Source organism: Mixophyes fleayi, chromosome 11 (genome assembly GCF_038048845.1).
Source record: "Mixophyes fleayi isolate aMixFle1 chromosome 11, aMixFle1.hap1, whole genome shotgun sequence".
NCBI classification, from domain to species: Eukaryota; Metazoa; Chordata; class Amphibia; order Anura; family Limnodynastidae; genus Mixophyes; species Mixophyes fleayi.
This window is the reverse complement of record NC_134412.1, coordinates 22,094,398-22,115,663: the sequence shown is the minus strand read 5'-3', so window position 1 is coordinate 22,115,663 and position 21,266 is coordinate 22,094,398. Positions and strand designations below refer to the sequence as shown.

Below are 21,266 nucleotides of genomic sequence, written 5' to 3'. Positions count from 1 at the left end.
GTATGTTAATTGGCTGATAACAATTTGACCCTAGTCTGTGTTAGTGAATTTAGACTGTAAGCTCCAATGGGGCAGGGACTGATGTGAGTGAGTTCTCTGTACAGCGCTGCGGAATTAGTGACGCTATATAAATAAATGGTGATGAAGAAAGTTTTATCACCTCCGCATTACGTCTGTTGTGTCCTTACAAAACAGAAAACAGAAAAAAAGTGTTTAGAAATAAACTACGCTACATATAATTTGGTAAATAATTTTGCTCATTTTTAGTTCCTATTAGGAGGGTTTTGAACATCAGCTCATTCGTGGTTCTTGTTTAATAAAAATATCAGAAACACAAGAAATGGAAACACTCTTGAAAGAAGCACTGATTAATATATGTGAATGCAATAAATTAATTATAAACTGGGAGCTGCATGAAGAAAATTCTATGATAACAAAAATATCATACCAGTCTACTGCGTACAACTGACCTCACTCACATAGCATACCAGTCTACTGCGTACAACTGACCTCACTCACAGAGCATACCAGTCTACTGCGTACAACTGACCTCACTCACAGAGCATACCAGTCTACTGCGTACAACTGACCCCACTCACATATCATACCAGTCTACTGCGTACAACTGACCTCACTCACAGAGCATACCAGTCTACTGCGTACAACTGACCCCACTCACATATCATACCAGTCTACTGCGTACAACTGACCTCACTCACATAGCATACCAGTCTACTGCGTACAACTGACCCCACTCACATATCATACCAGTCTACTGCGTACAACTGACCTCACTCACAGAGCATACCAGTCTACTGCGTACAACTGACCTCACTCACAGAGCATACCAGTCTACTGCGTACAACTGACCCCACTCACATATCATACCAGTCTACTGCGTACAACTGACCTCACTCACAGAGCATACCAGTCTACTGCGTACAACTGACCTCACTCACATAGCATACAAGTCTACTGCGTACAACTGACCTCACTCACAGAGCATACCAGTCTACTGCGTACAACTGACCCCACTCACATATCATACAAGTCTACTGCGTACAACTGACCTCACTCACAGAGCATACCAGTCTACTGCGTACAACTGACCCCACTCACATATCATACAAGTCTACTGCGTACAACTGACCTCACTCACAGAGCATACCAGTCTACTGCGTACAACTGACCCCACTCACATATCATACAAGTCTACTGCGTACAACTGACCTCACTCACAGAGCATACCAGTCTACTGCGTACAACTGACCCCACTCACAGAGCATACCAGTCTACTGCGTACAACCGACCTCACTCACAGAGCATACCAGTCTACTGCGTACAACTGACCTCACTCACATATCATACAAGTCTACTGCGTACAACTGACCTCACTCACAGAGCATACCAGTCTACTGCGTACAACTGACCCCACTCACATATCATACAAGTCTACTGCGTACAACTGACCTCACTCACAGAGCATACCAGTCTACTGCGTACAACTGACCTCACTCACAGAGCATACCAGTCTACTGCGTACAACTGACCTCACTCACATAGCATACAAGTCTACTGCGTACAACTGACCTCACTCACAGAGCATACCAGTCTACTGCGTACAACTGACCCCACTCACATATCATACAAGTCTACTGCGTACAACTGACCTCACTCACAGAGCATACCAGTCTACTGCGTACAACTGACCCCACTCACAGAGCATACCAGTCTACTGCGTACAACTGACCTCACTCACAGAGCATACCAGTCTACTGCGTACAACTGACCTCACCCACAGAGCATACCAGTCTACTGCGTACAACTGACCTCACTCACATATCATACAAGTCTACTGCGTACAACTGACCCCACTCACATATCATACCAGTCTACTGCGTACAACCGACCTCACTCACAGAGCATACCAGTCTACTGCGTACAACTGACCCCACTCACAGAGCATAGCAGTCTACTGCGTACAACCGACCTCACTCACAGAGCATACCAGTCTACTGCGTACAACTGACCTCACCCACAGAGCATACCAGTCTACTGCATACAACTGACCTCACTCACAGAGCATACCAGTCTACTGCGTACAACTGACCCCACTCACAGAGCATACCAGTCTACTGCGTACAACTGACCCCACTCACATATCATACAAGTCTACTGCGTACAACTGACCTCACTCACAGAGCATACCAGTCTACTGCGTACAACTGACCCCACTCACATATCATACCAGTCTACTGCGTACAACTGACCTCACTCACATATCATACAAGTCTACTGCGTACAACTGACCCCACTCACAGAGCATACCAGTCTACTGCGTACAACCGACCTCACTCACAGAGCATACCAGTCTACTGCGTACAACTGACCCCACTCACAGAGCATACCAGTCTACTGCGTACAACTGACCCCACTCACAGAGCATACCAGTCTACTGCGTACAACTGACCTCACCCACAGAGCATACCAGTCTACTGCGTACAACTGACCTCACCCACAGAGCATACCAGTCTACTGCGTACAACTGACCTCACTCACAGAGCATACCAGTCTACTGCGTACAACTCACTAATTTCAGCCAAGATGAGGCTCAACCATGCAGTATTTTGGGAGAAAAATGGAAATGTTTAACAAAGAAAAAATATGGGGGGGAGGTTGGATTTTGATGTGATGTTTAAACATAAGGGACATAGGCCGACCAACCGGCGTCCCACGCAGTGAGCTAAGAAAGAAAGACTCCGTGACACAGCTTTATTAAATACTTCCAAACTTGTATTCCGCAGACAAGCGGCCGTGCAAGGCTAATAAAATGTAACACATTTTTCTAGTTCCATCTGGAAAAATAGGCTGTGTTCTGCCTACTACCATGTAGGCACCACCACAACATCCTCCTGAGACCAAGCCCTTGGCATAAATCACCCTCCAATTGCTGAAACCTGGCACATCGCCCGTATTGGTCTAACCGTTGAAGCTGGAACCAGGCGTGCGTCCGTCTTCCCTGGGTGATACTGCCCGGCCCTGCTGGCTCCTCCCCCTTTCTATGCCTTGCTCGCCGCTTTCCCGCCCATCCAACTGTGACAAAGCAATCTGAGCGATAAATTATATTTAAAAAGCATACAATGACAACAACATTACTTGTCAAACAAAGATTACACATATAAAGTTCTTAATATATATTTTTATATTTTACATTTTATTTTTATTTATTGTTAAAGAAATACCTGCATGTACTGTAGGGGATGGGTGGGTGGGAGACTAAAAAACTATGTATAATAAACTTCCTTCCCCCTCTCCTTTAACTACCCTCACCTTGTCCTGCTTCCTATCTTGCCCCCTGCCCCCTCCTTTCCCTGAGTGGCTCCCTGCACTGCTCAGGTGTAACAAAATTGGACAGACTTGTTAACTGCACCCCTTTCTTCATGCCACTTGCCTTGGTCTGCCTAGCGACCACCCTCCCTTATTTCTCTTTGGCGCCATTGCTGCGCCTGCGATTCCTTTAAGAATGCTGCACACCTCTCGAGATCTTTCTACTTCTCTGCGAACCTAGGGGCATTTTCTGTTTGTGGAGGCGTCTCCCAGGCCATACATGAACGAGGTAGAACAGAGGAAGTGCTCACCTACCTCAGGAACGTCACCTGCTCCAATCCTATGAGCACTGTTTCAACTCACAGCTCACCCGCTGTATATAATGAACCAGGGCGCTGCATCCTTATCAACACAGTTTATTTATAAGATGCCACAGAATCTGCAGCGCCGTATGTGTGTGGCCAGGCATGGAATAAAACGCTACGTACAACAAGATTGCTTTTAAAGAAAACATTTGATGAAACTGTTTAACTCAAAGCCAACAACAGAGACAGGGGTAAGATCTATTATGAAAGCACAAAAAGAAATCACCTATTACAGACAAAAAAAATCCTACATAGAATTGGTTCACTTACCTCTGACTCCACCTTCTGCAGAGAAGGGCTGGGCCCACAGAGTACACATACATCTACACCAGGAACCAACTGGAAGGTAAGCAGTCTGTGTGGAACCTGAAAAATACAATACATAGATTGTATCCCAATATAGACTAGAGATTCTACTGTTAACAGTTTATGCAGTTATTACAGATAGACGTCTCTTTCTTTGATTCAGTGGTACCTCGATTATCACACCCACCTGACCTACAAAAAACCCCCAAAAGTATTAAAAAGTGATGTCAATATTAATAGACTTACCTGAAAAGCTACTGTGTACATCACCGATGATGCAGAATGCTGACCGCAAGTGATTTCGAGTGAAGACCTGTCCGGCACTACAGTTTACTGTCATCGCGACTTCTATTAAAGTTAATTCAGGTAAGTCTATTAGTATTGACATCACTTTTTAATACTTTAGGGGTTTTTTTTGTAGGTCCGGTGGGTGTCGGATTTTTCACAACCGAAAAACTGTACCCCACCCCTTTGCTTAAATGTATGGTTTTATCTTATTAAAGGGTACTGTGCGGCCACTTTGAAGGTTAGAGGGTCACCATGTGGCCCCTGTAGTGTATCGGGTTGCTCATCACCAGTCTAACAGTCAGGGGAAATACTTAGGGCCCGATTCATCTTCGAACGCAATGTGAAAGCAACTTGCCTTTTAAAAAAAATAAAAAATGCGCGTAACTTGTACGTCCATAATACATGCCGATCTCAAGATACAATTTTCATTTGAATCTGGGTATAAGTACGCTGTAGATCGTACAGAACAGACTGCAGGACACGCATATGCATGTGCTGCAACATAAAATCCCATCAGAACATGTGTTAAAAAAAAATAAAGTAAAAATGTATAAAAGAAATTACCAACTCATAATAATAGAATCATTAATAAATATGTTAAAAAAAAATAAATATATATATATTTTTCACATTAAATGCATAAATCGTACTGTACATACACTCCATCCTACATACGTGTAGTCATCACTATCAGTTGGCACCTACATCTGCTATAACTAGTGCAAGTGACATGGCTACAAGATGCCCAGACCTTGGCACACCCTCACTGTACATTGCCTATGTTCACCCGACCCTTCCTTCGTGCTCTAGGCAGCAGTAGGTGACGTGTGTTCATACATGAATTGCGTGCATTGGCGTGAAGTCTGGTTCGAAGCATGCACAGAGCAGGTTCACGCAAGAAACGGCACGCCGAGGGACTTATGTCCGGAGGTGAATCAGGCCCTTGGTGTGTAAGGCAAAAGAATGACAATTGTAGTTATTGGTAGAGATACTTCCTAGTTCTGAGAAGTTGGTAATTACAAGCATTGTAGTAGTTTCTAGCTCCAGGAAGCATCAGAAAATGACATGCCAATAAATTAGATGCTCGCCAATAAACACGTTCCAACAACTACTGACTTATTTCGTAGAAGGATTAAGAACATTGTGCTTCTAAAATATATTTTTAGTTAAGCACTCTTTGTTGTGGTGACTCTTTATAACCTTAGTACTACGTACAACCTCCAATTGTCTATTATAAAAAACATTCTGGTGTGTTCCAGTTCCACAAAAGTTACGTGTATTAGAAGCCCCAGGCTACGAACGTTTTATGTTCCTCCATAAAAAAAGGTCAATAAGTGTTAAAAGAGACGATAATAACCCTGTTCCCACGTTACATATCCCGCAGATCACTGTAAAGGGAGGAGTTCAGGTGTTTTCTAAGAGGTATCCTGGAGCCAGGGCCGAGATGATGTACAAAACTCAGAACTAAATATAATTTTTACATTATAAAAAGAGAAAAGGATATTTAAAAAAAAAAAAAAAAAAAAAAAAAAGATCTTCTGAAGGCAAAAGTATTTGGGTGCCTGGGAAAAAGGGATCTTTAAACAGAGGTGAATATATGTACTACTAATATATAATTGCCACCAGACTTGTGTCCCCAGTTGTGGTTATTTTGGGTACTGGCCATCAGAGCATTCTCTGTAACTCTAAAGATTGCCAATGTTTAATTTCAACATCTTCAAAGAACGCTGGTAATCGGTATCCCGATGCTTAGGATACCGACACCCAGAATACCTACAAAAAAAAACAAGAACACTTCAAAGACGACATAATTAAAATGTACACTTACCTTTACAGCGATGGGGGAGATTAGCGAAAGTACTGGTGTGTGACCGCTGCTAAATCCAAACATGTTGGATGCCGGCGCTTCATTTTTACGTCACCGAAGACAGTGACATCTATTTAAAGAGGTATGTTAAGGTTAGGGTGCGCCAAACGTCGGGAACTTATGTCATGTCAAAATCAAGAGCCGGCATCCTGCATCTTCTGAATTACCAGCAGTCGCGTACCAGTACTTTGGCTAATCTCTGCCGTTGCTGTAAAGGTAAGTGTACATTTTATTATGTCGTTATTGAAGTGTTCGTGGTTTATTTGTAGGTATACTAGGGGCTAGATTTACTAAACTGTGGGTTGGAAAAAGTGGAGATGTTGCCTATAGCGACCAATCGGATTCTAGTTTTCATTTTGTAGAATGTACTAAATAAATGATAGCTATTATCTGATTGGTTGCTATAGGCAACATCTACACTTTTTCAAACCTGTAGTTTAGTAAATATACCCCTAGGTGTCAGTATCCCAAGCATCGGGATACTGTACCCAATCTTCAAAGAAATGGTCCATCAGCAGTACTGTTAGCACGTCACTGGACAATGACTTGTGATATAGGACAGAGGTGCATGTGTGTGAGGCAGCAGAATAGCTCACTGTAGGGCTCCCTTGAGGCAGATACACTGGGTAATCCCGGGATGAATGCGGAGACAAGGAGGCCAGCAGCCAGCACAGTAACATCACGTCTTGAGAGGCCAGTCTCCACCATTTCTCCGTGGCCGCTACAAGCTTCCCTCCAGCCATAAGACAGCCAAATTCACTTTCTGCAGCTTGGGTGAAACCATCAAGACACTCCTGAAAAATTACAAATAGAGATGAACTCAAACTACTTCTAGATCCCAAACTACAGTGTCAATTAAATTTAATGCACATGACGGTTTTTTTTCAGTAAACATGCTGCAGAGTTAAGTATTGAACATGAAATGAACAAACATTTTTGTAGTAATCTGCAGATTAATTATTAGATACACGGTGACGGACATGACTGTCAGCAGGTTACTGTCCCGACTTTTCTACAGTGACTGGTTCATGTTTTCTATCTCCAACCCTGAACAATGCATTTCAGCTTCATAAATGACCATTTGGACATCAGCAGTCCTTTATCTGTTCCCAATTATCTATATAACAGGATGATTTTATTATTGACTTTGCTCATACACTTGTTTTGATCGTCAGCCGACTAAATGACCCTGTAATGATTTTACAATGACTTGCTAAGTCACGAACCATGCGCAGATCCCACCATGTGCGCAAAAATTGAGGATTTGTTTGGTCATCTGTGATCCCCACAAGAGGGGAAGGCCAGCCTTTAAGGTGATTATTGTTCAGTGGATTATGGCTGTAATTCGTCAGGGTTATGGTGGGGCAAAACCTTATGGTGGGGCAAAACCTTATGGTGGGGCAGGGCAGACTATTCTGGAGAATCTTCATTCAGGCTCACTCCACAAGGCCAGCGAGTGCTTCTTGGGGGGCATGGTTGTGGCGCCTCTACTGTGGCGCCTCTACTCAGCAGCTGTGTCAAGTGCCTACCTGGTCCTCGGTTTACACTTTTACCCGTTTCTACAGGTTCCCTGTCTATGCCTCCAGGGACGGCAGGTTTGGGAGACATATGCTTTGCATGGTTTCTTCTAAACGTTCCCACTCATTATGGCAGTTTTGGGATGTTCCCGATGTCCCCCAATGGATGCAGTAGAAAATAGTATTTTTCTACTTACGTAAGCTCCAATTCTCTTAGTCCATTGGGAGACACTAGATGACAACCTTTGATGCTCAGGTTTCTCCTTTTGTGCGAAATGTTGTGTTTTTTGTTTGCAAGTTGCAATGTTGTTGTTTTCCTCTTTTCTGTTCATTTCTCTCTCTATGTGTCTCCTTTTTTTATGGGGCTTGAATAAACATAAACGGAGGCCAAACTGGAAAGGGGATAAGAGGTGGAGGAGCTAGAGTCAAATGTCAAGTTCTTAAAGTGCCGGCAAGTCTGGATACCCTACACTATAACCGAACGCAAACACGGGGAGAACATACAAACTCCTCACAGATAAGACCAAGGAATTAAACTCATGACCCCAGTGCAGTGAGGCAGAAGTGCTAACCACTGAGCCACCATGCTGCCCCATATTTTTATACATTGAGGGCAAACTATTCCTGTAACTATTTTAAAAGTTATCAGATACTAACCTGGAGAATGGCCACATCATGAGCAATGATGCAGTCTACACATTGTGTTAGGTCTCCCATCCTCTCGGACTCTGTTAAAAAGCTGTCGATCAACTTGTAGCATGCCTGTAGAGAACAGCAAAGCAAACATGTGTAAGAAAAATACTGTGGCTGGACACAGGGGGCATGCCAGAGGGAAGCAGAGAGCACCGAGGAAAATGATTGCATCATAATATTGTCATATTGGTACACTTACCCTCAGGTCCTTCTTCAAACGCTCCACATTTTTAATATTCACAAGATCGTCCAACCCGATAACAAGAACCTAGAAAAGTCATACAGACACGTGTTGTTACAAAGTTATTTGGCAATGGCAAATGCAATGACCACCTTTTCAGAGCTGTGCCACATTTATAGAACTCTACCTGACCTCAGACTCTTACTCAACTTTTGGAACTCTGAAATACTCATCTCATTAGACATATGGTTTATTTTCAGGACTTTCTCAATATCGCCCTCATGCCAAAAGATTTGCCATACCTCTTCATCTTTACCAACATCTCTCCTGTAACCATATGTTGGATTAAGATCCAAACAAAAAACATAAAAAGTCATGTATACGCAGTATATAGTAGCTACAATATACTCTCAGGTGTAGATTCTAAAAATGGGATTGGAGATGTTGCCCATAGCAACCAACCAGATTCTAGCGATCACATTCTAGAATGTACTACATAAATGATAGCTAGAATCTGATTGGCTGCTATGGGCAACACCTCCAGTTCTCCTTTTTAGGTTTGATTTATCTACCTCTTAGCGTATTGACCATCATATTACTGAATGCAGATGCAGCTGGCTTGTGAGCTTTTACCGAATTATACTGTATGCATTCCTTTTTCCACATGTAAACCCTGTAAATATGTGAAAGAGATATCACAGGAAATCATGAATGGGATATGAAAGAGTCACTCCAATCTGATTCACACTGAATATTCTCAAACTGGTTAAGGAAAGTTCCAAATGGCCTCTAAACAGGAGAAAAAGATTGACAAAATAGTAAAATTCCACCAGCTATCATCACTATACGACACTTATTCTGTGAACTGCTATTGTTTTCATATATTTCTGTATTTTATTCCTGTATGAGGAAGTAATAGTTATGCAATGTTTTTATGCAAACAAGGCAGTATCCCGCAGGAGTGCTTGGGGAAATATACATATTTATTTTTGGATTAGGGATGTGGTGGGGAAGGATATTTGTGGTAGAAGGAAGCACACAATAGGGTTCTCTCTGCACACTTGTTACAGCAACTGATGTGGTTCAACTGGCCTCACTTATGTACAATCGTAGCTGGTGTTGCATGATTATCGTAATGAGTAAAACACAGACTTGCCTTTGTATTTTGATTGATGACTCACGCGGTTATTCCGTGACTATTTATGCAGATGTATGTTGCTACATGAGGCAGCTTTCTTTACTGCTCTTTATAAATATGTAGCTCTAAAGCTTTTAAATAACTATCAATAATACTCATAGTTTTCATGATTGTGTATAGCAAGCCTGGCCAACCTGTGCCTCTCCAGGTGCTGTGAAACTACAAGTCCCAGCAAGCCTTGCCAGCCGACAGCCAGTCAATAGCTGGCGGGGCATGCTGGGACTTGTAGTTTCGCAGCACCTGGAGAGCCAGGCCTGGTGTATAGCATTTCACCGTGGAATCACATTTTATTAAGTCAAACGTGTTTGATATTATTTTTGATTATATATTTTTTTCTTATTCACTGACAATGTTTCCAAAACACTAAAATACAGCCTACGGTATTCCCCCAGCTTCAGTGTATGGGGAAATGTCCAAGAGGAAGAAATATGTGTCAACATTCTACAGACTCAAATGTGCACACTGTACTTTAACAGGAGCCTCCGTCACGTGAAGATATCCAGCAACTAATACTCGAAGAATCGGATACTTCAGGAGACTCTACCTTTATCATGGTGACAGCAGTTATGTAATCATAACACCCTACACCCATACACTCCAAAAACAGAAATAGCACATACAAAAGGTCAACTAAACCCGGAAATACAATTACCCCTCATAGGCAAACCGAGGGGGAGGGGGGGTTCCTAGTGCCTAGAAACCCCCCTCCAAGCCTGGGACACTGTATAATTGAGGTGGCTGGACCCTGCCCCCCGCTTCACACTGCTCTGCTCGAAAAGAGAGAGTTGAATGCACCTAACAGTAGTGCACGCAGCATTGCCCATGTATATTATGGGGATAGGAAGAGTTGAGGAGCAGCCAAGCACTGTCTAAAATTATAGCCCCGCCCCCATGCATGCTGGTCACGCCCACTGGCGGCATGGTGTGGAAACTCCCCTCTGCAAATCCTGCGTTCGCCCCTTACCCTTCAAATAAAAGAGGGTAACTAGTTACTTTCACATATAAGATAACAGTTTCAGAGGCTTATTAAAAAGGCAGATATTTGAGCTAAAGCAGTGGCATTGGAGGTATAATTTTTCTATGCACAGCAGACTTCTTGTCTTTAAGCTAACCAAAGAACATTATCTTCAGACTCTCTATTTATTATAGAGATATAAGCCCTAAATCCTGCGATCACAGGATTTAGGACTTCTCCTAATTACTTAAATCCCTGGCTGGCAAAGGCTATCGTACATGGGCAGCTGTCACAGAGGGGCCTCCTGTACAGCCTATTTATGAAGGACAGCAGTGGTGCAAGTACCGCCACTGTCCTCTGATTGTGAACACCATCCCAGGATAGAGTCGCTGGATGACCACAGGGGAAAAAAAAATGTTTTATTGTTAATATAAAAGAAGAATGTTGTCTGGCGCTCTAAAGCAAGTAATATATCAATCACTATGTGTCAGCATGTACATAAATAGGAGAATTTTGGGCATAATATTTATGTATAAGCTGACACATAGTGATTTATATATTGTTTGCTTTAGACCAGGGGTGTCCAACCTTTTAGCTTCCTTGGGCCACATTGGAAGATGACGAGTTGGTTTGGGCCGCACATAAAATACACTAACACTAACGATAGCCGATCATCGAAAAAACCATAGAAAACATAGTTCACATATTAAACTTACTTGGAAATGAAGTTAGTAAGAGTTAGGAAACCTATTGCAGAATCATGATTAAAGCAGTAGTCCCATTACCAGCTGCAATTTAACTTACCTGCATCTGCCCCTTAGTGGGGTTTGGGGAATTAAATGCCAAAAACTTTTTTTCTCTCTTTCTGCACCCATGAATCATTTTTTTTTATTGACCAGTTTGAAATGGTCACTGATATAGGTAGCATCAGAGGATTAATAGAAATGTACAGAGATTTAAAGATAGGGTGGCGGGAAAAATGGCTCATGGAGCAGCCTCCGATAAGGGTAACAGTGGGTGATATTTTCACCCTACTCAGCACTGCACATTTAAAATGCTTTAAAATATTAAAAATACAATTATCTCTTAATATTTATATTAGATACATACAGAGAACACAGCTAGTTCATAATTGCATGGTGCAGAAAGTCCAAATTCAGAGTAACAACAATAAGATACTGGATAATCTTTCACTGCTGCTGATAGTTCGCGCGGGTGACTCCTCTGTGCTGCGCTACGCAATGGATGTCGGGAGTGATGACGTCATCCCCGACATTCACTGCGAGCACCACACGGAGGAGGAGACCAGGGAGGGAGCCGGAGCGCCAGCTGATGTGACCGCAGGGTAAGTATTTTTTTTTTTTCAGCGCTGCCCCCTTGCCACAACCAAAACTCCTGCTGGGCCACATTTACAGGCATGCGGCCCGCGGGTTGGACAACCCTGCTTTGGAGCAATTGACAACATGTTCTTTTGTTCTCACATACACCGTGGTCTTAACTGTCCTGGCTGCACTTTTCAAACGATTTTATTCACTTAAAGAAGAGCACCTTCTTTTTCACTTATTTCTTATTGTTAAAATAAAGCCTTTTTACTGTACTTTTTGGAGGAGAGGGGGGGGGGGGGTTCTATTTTTTTTATTTTATTTTTTTCAACTATTTTGCGCAGAGGGTCCCCGGTCAGGCTTGGTATAGCGGTAAGCCTCCTCTAAGCCCCGGTATTGTTTTCTTAACAAATTTACTTATTTGAGAGGGGTCTTAGTAAATAGACCTCTAAGCATGAAATGGCTCATAATGGCAAATAGCTTACATACAGCAGAATAGTATATTGACAAACATCTCACGTTCTATCTGGGTATAGAAACTTTATACACAAAACACTTCTACATATGTTGCTGTTAATTGACATTGGTTTCATATAGGATCTTTTAGGCAACGTTAATGGAGCAAGTTATAGGATATCATCATCACCATTTATTTATATAGCGCCGCTAATTCCGCAGCGCTGTACAGAGAACTCACTCACATCAGTCCCTGTCCCACTGGAGCTTACAGTCTAAATTCCCTAACACACACAGACAGAGAGAGACACTAAGGTCCATTTGTTACCAGCCAATTAACCTACCAGTATGTTTTTGGAGTGTGGGAGGAAACCGGAGCACCCGGAGGAAACCCACGCGAACACGGGGAGAACATACAAACTCCACACAGATAAGGCCATGGTCGGGAATTGAACTCATAACCCCAGTGCTGTAAGGCAGAAGTGCTAACCACTAGGTCACCGTGCTGCCCATAAGGAGACCTAGCGCTGCTGTGCACTAGGATCAGCACACACAGCGATTCCAATCAATACAAGGGAATGACAATGTTAACGTCATGCTTTGTACACTAGTAGGACAGTGCCCTTTAGTAAAGAGCATACAACATAAAACATTATTTTTCCCTTAATACTGTCCTTTGGGGTAAATATTTCAGTTCCGGAGACGTGTAACATTTTTCTTAAACTGTGATTTTTTGCTGGATAATGACAACGTAGTTGATGACCTTTCTGCAACATTACTCACACAGCTGCTTCAATTCAACTCTATCAACACCCTAAGAACCTTATTCATAAACCGTATTGTGGAACGTAAGTATGTCACTGGAAAAATATGCACTCCCTAACTTAAGTAAAGGTAACAGAATTTAGAAGCTAATCATAGCTAGAATGTATGTTAGCATCTGTGTGGTTTTGTCCACCTTTATTGTGGCCCTGTCACCTACAGATAGTAGACACAGACTTTTTTTTGGCATGAACTTTGAAGAGCATGAAGCTAATCAATTTACTATGAACCTTCAACCTCATAGATCATCATCAGTTATTTATATAGCGCCACTAATTCCGCAGCGCTGTACAGAGAACTCACATCAGTCCCTTCCCCATTGGGACTTACAGTCTAAATTCCCTAACACACACACAGACAGAGAAAGACACTAAGGTCAATTTGTTAGCAGCCAATTAACCTACCAGTATGTTTTTTGGAGTGTTGGAGGGATCCGGAGCACCCGGAGGAAACCCATGCAAACACAGGGCGGAACATACAAACTCCACACAGATACGGCCATGGTTGGGAATCAAACTCACCACCCCAGCACTGTGAGGCAGGAGTGCTAACCACTAAGCCACCGTGCTGCCCTAACTAGTAATGAGTCAGAAATATTAGTCAGACAGAGTTTCAGTGGTGTCTTCATCATCAAATTGCAAACAGAACCAACTGCAAATTTCTCTTCAATGACTGTTCTCAAACCTGCCACTGGCCTCCCTCACAGAATATGTTCTGTGGGTCTCTCCCCAGTAACTAAGATGTCCTACGCCTTTACCAAATTACTGCCCAAGACTCTTAATTTTCCTTTGTGTTGGCAACTGTGTGTGTCTGTCTCGGACATGTTTGTATTAAAAATCCCCATTCTACGGGGCAGGTTTATTCCAGAAAGAGGGAGGAGGCCTCAAACCATACTGGAGTAAACACACTCCTGCAGGAGGTTATACCACAGGCCTCTCTCTGCGGCTTGTGATATACATTACAAATATGCTACCGAAGGACACGTGTCGGTGATCGTTTCACTGGCTGGCTCCAAGTTACAAGCGTTAATTGCAGTTAAAGGTGTGCACAGCATCTGACTGTCTGTACGAGTGAAGGGACAGACCCAGTCTCCTTGGCAGTATTAGCCACTGTGAACCAGCCACACATATACGCACAGGCAGACCATGCTTGGCCTGGGAGAAAGTTGCAAAGCATGCTGGGAGGGGGCGATACGTCTCCAGGCACCGAGTACAGCGTCTCGTTAAATATGTTGCCGACTCTCCACCCAGGGTCTCCTTTTACGAGTTTATAAGGAGACAGGAGGTATTTTTGTGCCCTGACCAGATTAATACTCGCGTTTTGTCATCACAACACATAAAACAGGAATTTATTTATTTCCTGCCCTGGCTTTTCGCACCACACTGAATATATTTTTTATTTTCTAAGCGTTATATAGTGGTAACTGGGCAAAGTAAGGAAGTACAAACTCTTTCATGATTTTCCTCATAACCGTTTTCTCGCAGTTAGCGCCAAACCACTTAGTTACCTCAGAACTGAATCTGTTACACACAGTTATAACAAACATATGTCCAGTAATCAGGGACTGATAGGACTCTCCCATCTGTTGGTTGGAGGTGGGAGTTTGGGAGTAGACAGGGACCATTTTTCATTTTTGCAGCCATTTTTTTTCCCTATAGACCTATCCAGTTAAACATTAAGGGGTATATTTACTAAACCGCGGGTTTGAAAAAGTGGAGATGTTGCCTATAGCAACCAATCAGATTCTAGCTGTCATTTTGTAGAATGTACTAAATGAATGACAGCTAGAATCTGATTGGTTGCTATAGGCAACATCTCCACTTTTTCAAACCCGCAGTTTAGTAAATCTAGCCCTAAATATCATTTACAGACAGCAATAAAAACAAATGTTGTAAATGTTACAAGACACATTCAATAAAACATTGAATTGTTAAGCATTGTGGAGTATGCTATTGCTGCATAAACAAATGTTAATAATTATAATAATAATAATCATAACAATAATTAAAAATAAAAAAGTCACTAGATTGAATGAGAACTGTGACAGAATAATTAGCGATGGGCCACTTACCATGGCGCTGAAAACATTCTCCAGAAGCTTGTTTAACGAGAATTCGCTGGCTGTGCTTTCACATGACATCATTATTAGATTAATGCTGTAAAATAGAAATAAATGCCATCAATGATGACTAACAAACAGCTGTGCTCCTGAAAAATAGACAATCGATAGCACAGGTAAAAGAATAATTTTGATCAGGTAATATAATGCTGGCAACTAAACAGTAACTGATGGTTTGAAAAAGTGGAGATATTGCCTATAGCAACCAATCAGATTCTAGTTATCATTTATTTATTACGTTCTACAAAATGACAGCTAGAATCTGATTGGTTGCTATAGGCAACATCTCCACTTTTTCAAGCCATCAGTTTAGTGTGTAATATATATATATATATATATATATATATATATATATATATATATATATATATATATATATATATATATATATATATATATATATACACATACACACACACACACACACACACACACACAAGTTAACCCGTGCATGATACTCATGCATTCTAGTCAAATCAAGCTACTTAAGGTCTTAAAAAGGTTCTTGTCATGCATTTGGGGCTAGCCCAGGCCTCAACCACCAACCACTCCCCACTGTCACCCCCGGCAACCACCAACCACTCCCCACCGTCACCCCCGGCAACCACCAACCACTCCCCACCGTCACCCCCGGCAACCACCAACCACTCCCAACTGTCACTTCTCCTTCAAGAAATATATATATATTTTTTTTAAATCTTTATAAACACTTTTAACAATTAACAAATTAAATTAACAAATTAAAAACATCTTAGTATACCAAATTTCAGCCCTTTCTGAAATTTTTTTTCCCACACACACACACACACTAAGAATTTAGTAGGTCAGTGTATAACTCCGCCCAGCAGGTGGCGCTGCAGCTTGGTTTTATTTTTTACACACACAGACAGACTAACACACGCCACTAGACATTTATATTATAGATATATATATATATATATATATTAATGGACAGGAGGTGTAAACGGTTTGCAGAAAGACTGAGGAAATGGTTGTGTCAATCCCTTCACTCACCTCTCATGGAACGTTCTCCACACCACTGTGCTGTTCGTAGTGCGTGTAGATGTCAGAAGAACATCCTGGTTATTGGCAAACATATGCACCCCATTCAGTGATCCAATAACAGAAAACGGCAGCTGGAAACACACAGAATGAAGAGTCAGATCGTGATGTTGTGTACTACATATGAAACAAGACGAGGCACTGTTTAACTGCTGAAATGTTTCCTCCGCAACCTTTACTTCATACACATCGTGCCTTGTACAGTACTGAACGCTTTCCAACGCCGTAGAGAACGTCAATTTGCCAGCTTTCGTCTGTGCTTTTCAGTCATGTATTTCTACTATCCGTCAAAGTTATCCATGTGCCTTGGCATATGATTTTTACTCTGCTCTTTGCACTAGTTACAAATGTATTAAGAGGGCAGTTTTGTATATCATCCCAGGGAAATTGAAGCAAACGGCTGTCTAATGATATGAAAATATTGCTAAAAGGCACAGGTGGAAGCTAGAGAGAAAGCGCAACATCTGTAGGAAAAGTTGAAGAAGGGCACATACAAACTAATGAATTAAAGGCAACTGAAGGTATAAATCTGAATATATAGTAAATATATATATATATATCCCACATAGAAAATAAACCATGCCACATTCTTAATCATGCAACATTGGCTCATATCAACGGAAACCATCACACAAACACAAAGTTATTCAACAGGGGTTTTCATTTGTTAATATATATCCTCAATTGTTCAAACAAAATGAACAGAACAGCACCAACAAGCCAGAGTACACAAATACAACATAATTTAAAATAGGGAAATAGAAAATACAATAAAGTCCAGGAAAAGAAAGTGATACAATACAAAACATTTCCTGCTCAACGATCGTTTCAGTTCCCTTTCCCAGATAAAACAGTGTATTGTGAGCTGTGTCAAATCTCCATCACATTAGTAAGAAGAAGTTTATCCATCTATACAGAAGTACAGCTCTTCTTTCAGCAGAGTAACTGCGGTTTCTAATGCCATTAATCCACTCATTAAAGCCCCACTTGTCATAGGAGTCTGACATGCCTGAAGTAGACCAATACGTGGGAATGGATTCATAATGTTGCTAAGCAAGAGATTAATAACGACAATAATATTTCTGGCTGATGAAAGTAAAATTAACAGCTCACATAGGGAGTTTTTTTTTTCCCCACAAAACCTGTATTTATTTTTTTCTTTCACAGTAAATATATTATCCAACTACTAATATTGTGTGATAAACAAACCAGCCCTGCTCCCAGTTTCAATCAACTGCTATAAACAAGGAAACTTGTTGTTGGAACTAGGTCAAATCAATTTGAATCTGTTACATTCAGATGAACCTAATCTACAATTTACGTTCACTTTATGTACCTGTAAAGCAGTAATCCAGGGCAATAGGCTTTTTCCTAAGCACTGGTTTTCACAAGTCTCCATGTGGTGTCTTGGGAGCTATTTACTAAACACAGTACATAGGGGCAGTAACCAATCAGCAATTGGCTTTGATTGATTAAGCGCTTGTTAGACAATTAAAAAGTACATTGGCAGTTTGTGAGTAAACAACGCCCAACATCTATATCTCCTGACTGTCCCGATTTTCATGGCACAATCCCATAGTCAGATGGCAAACAAGGTATGGTCTGTTTGCAGGGTCCGTGGTCTGGGGTGACTGGCTATAGTCTGGGTAGATCAGGGACATGACCTAAAGATCTCCCACCTGGAACGTCAGGAAATGAAAACAGCACTTTGCGATCTGCAAACTTTATTTCTGCCACTGAGTAAAGACACCGAAAACAGTTAAATGGAGGGTAATGGAGGCATGGCACAGCCCATGGACTGCGATCTGACCCAATTTTGCCGCCAGACTTAAAATACTAGCGCCCCCCTCAAGACCTTTTCAATGGGTTCCAACGCCATCCATCTCCGCCAGAGAAACCGCTCGGGAACCATGGTCGGGTCCCGCTGGGCACGTGCAATAGCCACAGAGGGTCACTTCCTCCTTTCGCCGCCAGCGTTAATGTGCCGGTGAAAGTGTTCTTTGTAAGTTTAGGAAAGGGGGATTTCGCCAGGGCTCGCCAAAGAGTCCTGGCATGGTAAATAAGAGCGCAGTACATTTTGTCCAAGACAATATAGATGCAACCTAAAATCTACTAATAGCGGTATTAAGACTGAACAAACAGCAATTTATAATAAAAAAAAAAAAAAATTAAAAATGAAGAACAGAATCCAGGCAGCGCTTGGTATCAGGAAGTTGGAAAGGCAGAGAATTTCTCAACACCTTATATACATAAGGAAATTAAAGATTATAGAGGATGCTAAACATACTTATTTATATTCAATTGGTTTCCGAGCACGGATCCAACAAGATAACCACATGGAGGGGGTGGCAGCAAAGGGCAGCTGGTGATGAACCCCAGGTAGATAAATGACTCCGCCAGGGATTTTCACATAAGATTATTGGGCCTGATTCATTAAGGAAAGTAAAAAATTTAAGTAAGTTTTCTCCTGGACAAAACCATGTTACAATGCAAGGGGTGTAAATTAGTTTATTATTTTGCACATAAGTTAAATACTGACTGTTTTTTCATGTAGCACACAAATACTTGATAGCTTATTTGTACACTGAAATTAAAGTTGCTATTTGTGTGCTACATGAAAAAACAGTCAGTATTTAACTTATGTGCAAAACAGAATACTGATTTGCACCCCTTGCATTGTAACATGGTTTTGCCCAGGAGACTTAAATAGGAAGATTCTTAAGTTAAGATCCTTAATGAATCAGGCCCATAGTCCTTCTCACATGCTCCTTAGCTGATATTGAAGCATACCTCTGGGTCAAGGCCTGCACTACCATTCGCCAGCTTACGTCAGCTGGATAGAGCGCTAGAATTCAGGTGGACCACTGGTATCAGGATGTAATATTAAACCCATACTTGCCAACCTTATGTTGGCCGGGTCCGGGAGTTCCTGGACGGCACGAGGGGTGTATGGATGGACAGAGGGGGCAGGGTTTCACGAATCACGCCACCAGTGACATAATGTCTGTTTGGGGTCTTTTTACCAGTGTAATCACTGGGAGTGGGGCCAAAATGACACAATTCACGAAGCCCCACCCCCTTCGCCCGTTCATGCAGGCTCTAATTTAGTGAAGTGGGCAGATGCGGGAGAATCGCCAGCTCTCCCAGGATTCCGGGAGACCTACCCGGAATTCGGGAGTCTCCTGGACATTCCGAGAGAGTTGGCATGACCGATTAAATCTGAACCTGGTCTTTTATGCCGGGTGGCGGTTTTTAAAGCAACCTCCCTGCCCAGCTTTTTAATTAAACATCCCAACTCCCTACCCAGGTTAGGCAGCCGCTGTGCAAACTATGGCAGCTGATTTAAAGAGAGATTTTATTCAAGTGATAAAGATCCCCTCTTTCTCCTGCCTTGTTCACATTGGCAGCGAGACATCTGACAATAAACAGACAATACAGACATACAAGCCTTATTAGTAGAGGCAGTAAGAAAACACTGTTATATGCTGCTATATTTAGCGAACGATCGATCACTTATCTTTACAGAATGTGCTGCCAGGTCTGACCAATACCCTGCGTTGCTTATTAACTGGGAATCACAGCTGTTTGCATTGGATAAGGAAGTCAATGACATGTAAATTGGGATCGTTGGTTAATATGGGTGGAGTGTTTTAAAAATCTTGGCTTGGATAACTCCATATAAACCACAAAAAATTATCTCTCTTTAGGTATTATCATTGTCCAAACATATTGAGCGACAAATGACGTTATTGAAGAAATCACCATTAACCATTACTTTCCTGGTACACCGCTTCAAAATGATTGTACTTCCAAGATTATTACATGTATTCTAGTCTTATCCGACTTTCATTCTTAAAAACCACTTCAAGCATCTTAGACATCTAATAACCACATTTATTTGGAACAGAGAGGTACAATCCTTAAGTGGCCAGGCTGTACTCAATCCCTACCTATATCCTCTACCTTGCCTTGTAACTACAGGTAATGTATCCTAGGATGAGAGATTATACTGCAGTCTAGAAGCACAAATTGTAGGTTCTTGTGATAATCTTTTGTACAAAGCAACATTGCTGAAAACTGCATATAAAGTCCTAATCACTAATCCCCTGTAACTCCGCTATAAGACAACATTGACCACCACGATTTGAGCTTCGCTCCCAATCAGCGATGTTTGGAAAAGATATCATCATCATCACCATTTATTTATATAGCGCCACTAATTCCGCAGCGCTGTACAAAGAACTCGCTCACATCAGTCCCTGCCCTATTGGGGCTTACAGTCTAAATCCCCTAACATACACAGACAGACAGACTAGGGTCAATTTGATAGCAGCCAATTAACCTACCATTATGTTTTTGGAGTGTGGGAGGAAACTGGAGCACCCAGAGGAAACCCATGCAAACACGGGTAAAACATACAAACTCCTCACAGATAAGCCATGGTCAGGAATTGAACTCATGACCCCAGTGCTGTGAGGCAGAAGTGGTAATCAGTTAGCCACCGTGCTGCCACATATCAAATAAATGCCCTCTGGGGTGTTATTAAGGAGTCGTCGTAGAATCATTTGAACACTTTTAAGACTATTACGGGATTCTAGGGTCAGTGCCGTTCTTCTTTATGCAACTAGATCTATTCAAGACCCCTCTCCCCCAATATATAACTTTCACAATTAGAGAACTGGTTCAGGTTAAGGGAACGAGTCAATCATTAGCCTACGGCTGTTTTAAGCCCCTAAATACAACCTTCCCAGAAATTCAACAAAATGGCATAATGAGTTTGGGCCCATA

The 21,266-nt window shown here is 41.9% G+C and overlaps 1 protein-coding gene across 3 annotated transcripts in view; it reads right to left on the bottom strand.

Moving 5' to 3' along the window:
• Positions 1–21,266, bottom strand: part of FUZ (fuzzy planar cell polarity protein) — a 73,442-nt gene that overhangs the window by 23,051 nt on the left and 29,125 nt on the right. For 2 of the 3 annotated variants that reach the window (XM_075189558.1, XM_075189559.1), the window contains exons 2-7: positions 16,431–16,552; positions 15,369–15,453; positions 8,563–8,631; positions 8,328–8,432; positions 6,750–6,947; positions 3,963–4,058 (exon numbers count right to left, since the gene is read on the bottom strand). In XM_075189558.1, coding sequence (XP_075045659.1) covers positions 3,963–4,058; positions 6,750–6,947; positions 8,328–8,432; positions 8,563–8,631; positions 15,369–15,453; positions 16,431–16,552 — 675 coding nt within the window. The remainder of the gene's footprint in view (positions 1–3,962; positions 4,059–6,749; positions 6,948–8,327; positions 8,433–8,562; positions 8,632–15,368; positions 15,454–16,430; positions 16,553–21,266) is intronic. The other variant, XM_075189560.1, reaches the window with a different exon arrangement.